Source organism: Triticum aestivum, chromosome 1B (genome assembly GCF_018294505.1).
Source record: "Triticum aestivum cultivar Chinese Spring chromosome 1B, IWGSC CS RefSeq v2.1, whole genome shotgun sequence".
NCBI lineage: Eukaryota > Viridiplantae > Streptophyta > Magnoliopsida > Poales > Poaceae > Triticum > Triticum aestivum.
Window position 1 is genome coordinate 692964075 of NC_057795.1, and position 5790 is coordinate 692969864.

At 38.8% G+C, this 5790-nt stretch overlaps 1 protein-coding gene across 2 annotated transcripts; it reads right to left on the bottom strand.

Annotated features, from left to right (window-relative positions):
* Positions 1–1385: 1385 nt before the first annotated feature.
* LOC123149809 (uncharacterized) lies at positions 1386–5117 on the bottom strand. 2 transcript variants are annotated; one of them, XM_044569550.1, is made up of 4 exons: positions 4983–5117; positions 4756–4858; positions 2133–2302; positions 1386–2037 (listed from the first exon to the last, which is right to left on the bottom strand). In XM_044569550.1, the coding sequence occupies exons 2-4, from the start codon at positions 4846–4848 to the stop codon at positions 1812–1814; spliced, it is 489 nt and encodes a 162-aa protein (XP_044425485.1). In that variant the 5' UTR covers positions 4849–4858; positions 4983–5117; the 3' UTR covers positions 1386–1811. The 2 variants fall into 2 exon arrangements, with proteins under 2 accessions (XP_044425485.1, XP_044425490.1); XM_044569555.1 differs by having other exon boundaries at positions 4956–5103.
* Positions 5118–5790: the final 673 nt, after the last annotated feature.

Sequence of the window (5790 nt, forward strand, 5' to 3'; positions counted from 1 at the left end):
AATTTACTTCAAATTTTAAAAGCACTCGTTGCACATTACGAAAAGTTAAAGCAGTGCAAAAAATGTTTGTTCTCAGAAATTTTCAAAAATATTTGTATTATTACAGATATTTTTCTCACATTTAAATTATGGAAAAATGTTTCTAAAGTTTGTTCATGACATTTAAAACAATAAAAAATGTGAAATTTTTGTTCTAGTAGGTTGCAAAAACTGTTCATGTCATTCAAAAACATTACTCATCACATTAAAAAACATTCATGCATTTTAAATATATGTTAATAACATTATTAAAAATATATTATACAATGTAAAAAATGCTCGAATAATTCAATAGAAATGTTTCCTACCACTAAAAAAATCTTTAATATATTTAATAAAATGTTTTGACACTTCAAAAATGATTGCACATTTAAAAAAAATATTAGCAGAAGTAATATATTTAGCCTCCGAGTCCTTAAAAAAATGACTGCACATCTGTGATAATAGCACACATATTATCCAAACTCTTGATTTCCACAGAAACATCTCCCGGATCTGAATCTGATTGATGAAGAAAAGAAGCTGGTCCAATTGTAGCGAAAAATGTGTGATTAATTTGGGATTGAAATTTAGACTTTTTTCTTGGGGTATTCATATTTTAATTCTTCACCAACAAACACAGTCATATATATAGTCAACAAATAAAAGTGGACCAAAATACATTTCACTTATAACAAGTGGCTTAGAGACATGAATCACTTATAGGTAATGATTTCGTTTTTTGCGAGCTTTGTGTGCGTCAGTCCTGCTGACCGGTTGCGTCAATGGCACTGGATCTCCGGTCGCTGGCTGGGTTCGGTCAGGATGTAATTTAAATTTCCGGGTGTAATTTACATGCCAAGAGTTATTTCCAGACGGACAGAGATCTCTAACTTTTACGGGTGTAAGTGGAGAAAAACGAGGATCCAAGCAGGGCCTGAGGTTGATTTTTTAGCCAGTTCCGGAGTTAATGTTGATTCTTAGACAAATCAGAGAGTTCAGGCTTGTACTCTTCAACTTCACCGTCCCACAAAAAAAAGCTTCATCAAGCAACCTTTGATACACACAAACCAATCTTGTGATTTTTATTCAACACATGCTAGTTCCTTATAAACTCCCTCCTTCCGCAAAAGCTTGTCCCTCAAATGAAGGTATCTAACATCAAATTAGTGCTAAATACACCCATTTGAGGGACAAGTTTTTTCAGACGGATGGGGTATATCACAGGATCCAAAGTTGTACTCCCTCCATTCCAAAATAGATGACTTGGAACGGAGGGAGTACAGAATAAACAAATGCTTTATTCTAAAGCTAACCTGCTTGTGTCTTCTAATAATATGCTAATTGGTGCGTGCGTGCGTGCTCGCTCGCTCAAACGGAAGGAATAACATACCAGAAATATGTTACAGCGGAATCACAGATCATCCAGTAATAAAACTACTCTCAAGTTGCATACTCATTTTCATGCAGCAACATCACAAATATATCACGATGCTGTTACGAATCATCATCTAGTAATCCTACTGCTCAAGTTCTAGGTGGCAGATCATAGACCATATATCCACCAACTTATACTCCCTCCGTCCCAAAATTCTTATCTTAGATTTGCCTAGATACGGATGTATCTAATACTAAACATGACTTGATACATCCATATTTAGACAAATCTAAGACAAGAATTTCGGGACGGAGGGAGTATACGTCTTGTTCTCCATCAAACAAGATGCACTTTTTCTTTTTCCTTCTGGGCTGCTCCACTTGCTTGACCACACCCTCAAGTCAGGTTTCCCGCCTTAGTCCTTTGGCTTCTGCACACCCTCACGCCGGAGCACGACTGGCCTGCGCACACCGTCACGCAGGCTGCTGAGCTCGACTGGCCTGCGCACACCCTCAGTGGTATAAAGATTTCCGTCTGTTCCAGCACGGCCAGCAATGGCACAGAGAGTGGCCCCAATATTAACAAAAACAAATGTCGGCATAATCCAACTGCAGATCTTATCAACCCTTTTTATGTGGCGCCTACAGGTAAGAATTATTATACATCAACTCCTGTTAGCAGAGGAGAAACAGAGGAAATATCTATATGTCTGCATATGCTTGATAGATATTTGTACCATTGAGGGTCATGTGGTCTCGGCTCGACTTGGTTACAGAGAGACCTGAACAGAAGTTTGTCCACCCGGGAAGCCGCAGAATTGGCTTTGGCGAGGGCAATGAGATCGTACAGCTCCTCTTTCTTCTGCTGGATTTGCGACGAAAGGTATCCCCGGGGGGGTTCGTAACGCTGGAAACACAAAAGCAGCATTGAGAATTGACAACTAAATAACCTTGACAAGAGATGTGTTTTTTTTAACACAAAAAAGAGATGTGGTTGACTATGGCAGCATATATCAATCTAATTTCCAAGCAAAAGGGAATTCAGTTGTACTGTCCATTTCATAGTACTCCCTCCGTCCCAAAATTCTTGTCTTAGATTTGTCTAGATACGGATGTATCAAGTCACGTTTTAGTATTAGATACATCCGTATCTAGACAAATCTAAGACAAGAATTTTGGGACGGAGGGAGTAATTAGTAAGAGCACACACACACAATCATGCTAGGGATTTGATCATCTACCAACGGTACAGCAAAATATCAAACTAGCTGGAGGCCAAAAGATGCCAATTTTTATCAAAGCATTCATGCTAGGCAGTTGATCATCGACCGATGGCACAGCAAAAGAATAAACAAGTTGGAGACCAAAAAGATGTCCTTTTTGTTTACCAAAAATAATATCAAGGCATTAATGCTAGGCAGTTGATCATCTAGCAATGGAAATCAATCAAAAAAGATGCTAGTATGGAGGCCAAACGACATTTGTTTTTAACAAAATATCAAGGTATTCAATTATTCATGCTAGGCAGTTGATCATCGACCGATGGCACAGCAAAAGAAAAAACCAAGTTAGGAGACCAAAAAGATGTCGTTTTGGTTTACCAAAAATAATATCAATGCACTAATACTAGGCAGTTGTTCATCAAGCCATGGAAATCAATCAAAAAAAGATGCCTGTGCATCCCTGTGATATAATAGATGATACTCCCTCCGTGCCAAAAACGCTGTTATATTATGGGACGGAGGGAGTAATATGGAGGACAAAAGATGTTGGTTCCTAACAAAATGTCAAGGTATCCATGCTAGGGAGTTGATCATGTACCAATGGCAGAGCAAAAATATAAAACAAGTTGGAGACCAAAAAGATGTCGTTTTGTTTACCAAAAGCAATATCAATGCACTAATGCTAGGCAGTTGATCATCTAGCAATGGAAATCAATCAAAAAAGATGCTTGTGCATCCCTGTGATATAATGGATGATGATAGGATGGAGACGAAACAATGTTGATTTTTAACAAGAAATGTCAAGGTATTCATGCCAGGGAGTTGATCATGTACCAATGGCAGAGCAAAAATATAAGACAAGTTGGAGACCAAAAAGATGTCGTTTTGTTTACCAAAAACAATATCAATGCACTAATGCTAGGCAGTTGATCATCTAGCAATGGAAATCAATCAAAAAAGATGCTTGTGCATCCCTGTGATATAATGGATGATGATAGGATGGAGACGAAACAATGTTGATTTTTAACAAGAAATGTCAAGGTATTCATGCCAGGGAGTTGATCATGTACCAATGGCAGAGCAAAAATATAAGACAAGTTGGAGACCAAAAAGATGTCCTTTTTTGTTGACGAAAAGCAATATCAATGCACTAATGCTAGGCAGTTGATCATCTAGCAATGGAAATCAATCAAAAAAAGATGCCTGTGCGCCCCTGTGATTTAATAGATGATGATAGGATGGAGACCGAACAATGTTGATTTTTAACAAGAAATATCAAGGTATTCATGCCAGGGAGTTGATCATGTACCAATGGCAGAGCAAAAATATAAGACAAGTTGGAGACCAAAAAGATGTCGTTTTGTTTACCAAAAACAATATCAATGCACTAATGCTAGGCAGTTGATCATCTAGCAATGGAAATCAATCAAAAAAGATGCTTGTGCATCCCTGTGATTTAATAGATGATGATAGGATGGAGACCGAACAATGTTGATTTTTAACAAGAAATGTCAAGGTATTCATGCCAGGGAGTTGATCATGTACCAATGGCAGAGCAAAAGAATAAAACAAGTTGGAGACCAAAAAGATGTCCTTTTTTGTTGACGAAAAATAACATCAAGGAAATAATGCTAGGCAGTTGATCATCTAGCAATGGAAATCAATCAAAAAAAGATGCCTGTGCGCCCCTGTGATTTAATAGATGATGATAGGATGGAGACCGAACAATGTTGATTTTTAACAAGAAATATCAAGGTATTCATGCTAGGGAGTTGATCATGTACCAATGGCAGAGCAAAAATAAAAAACAAGTTGGAGACAAAACGATGTTGATTTTTCCCAAAATATCAAGGCAGTCATGCTAGGCAGTTGATCATCTGCCAATGGTACAGGAAAATACAGAACTAGTCGTAGATAAAAAGATGTCAGTTTTACCAAAATATCAGTGCATTCGTGCTAGGAAGTTGTTCACCAACCAATGAAGATCAATAAAAAAGATGCATCCCTGTGATACCATAACAGTAAGTAGTCCTACGTACAGATAATACAGTATGGAGACAAGAACAGAGGACCTCCACCAATATAATCAGAGCAACAATCAGACGTCGAGCCACAGATCTAGCCGGATATGGGATACCTGGTGGGTGTGGAGGAGCCGGCGAAGCCCCCCGCCTGGAAGCACCGCCGGACGCAGGGTCCTCGTCGCTGCTGCGCGGAGGGAAGCCGCCATCGTCGCAGGCCTGCAAACAAGCAGGCATCAATCGCCCAAGCCCCGAGATATCAATCCGGGTTGGAGCCTACCCAAGCCCCGAGATATCAAGCCGGGTTGGAGCCTACCTTGCGGATCGGGGGATTGGAGCCTACCTTGCGGATCGGAAGTGGTTAGGGTTAGGGTTCCTCGCTCGTTCGCCTTCCGCCGCCGAGAAGGGGACGCGATCGTGCAGTGCGGAGCTATCTGTCTATCTTTTTTTTTTTAGGAAAAAGCTATCTGTCTATCTTATTACCGGAAGGGGGCTGCGCCAGTAATAATACAGTAGCCTCACGAGCAGGCCTAGCCCATCAGTAAGAATCAGACCCACTACAAAAATATTACCCTATATGGACCCCTAAAAAAAATATTACCCTATATGGACCCCTAAAAAAATATTACCCTATATGGAAAAGAAAAAAAATGCTTCATACCTAAATAAAAATTGTGAAAATCTTTTTGAAATAAACTTGACTACTATTGTACTCGAAAAAACATTATCGAGGAAAAGAATTTTCCCTGAAGTCAACGAGGGTTTTTCCTTCGCGAAAATTTATATACTAGTGTGACAGAAATTCAGGTTTATTAAAACAACAAATCTTTTTCGTACTTTTTAGAAAACATATCGGGTGTGTACATATAAGCTCAAGAGCTCACTTGGGTTATTTTAGCCATTGGCCGGATAGGAAACTGATGGATGTGGGTAGAAATTATGTTGCACCAAACTCCTGTTGCATATTTTTGAATGTTCAACAGATTCTAAAAATAATGAAGCACTTTCACACAACATCTATCAGTGTTGTCACAAATTTTCAAATCAAAATTTGAAACATGGTCTGCGGTCCAAAAATGACAAATACATACCATAAGCTGGGCTTCAAATTTGGCCCATTATCAATATTGATGACAAACTTCACATTTATG

Excerpts from the sequence above, each read along its gene's own strand:
- LOC123149809 (XM_044569550.1), bottom strand. The coding sequence starts at position 4,848 with ATGGCGGCTTCCCTCCGCGCAGCAGCGACGAGGACCCTGCGTCCGGCG. Across the intron at positions 2,303-4,755 it reads GGCTCCTCCACACCCACCAG|CGTTACGAACCCCCCCGGGG; the intron begins GTATCCCATATC and ends TTGTGTTTCCAG. Across the intron at positions 2,038-2,132 it reads AGACCACATGACCCTCAATG|GCGCCACATAAAAAGGGTTG; the intron begins GTACAAATATCT and ends TCTTACCTGTAG.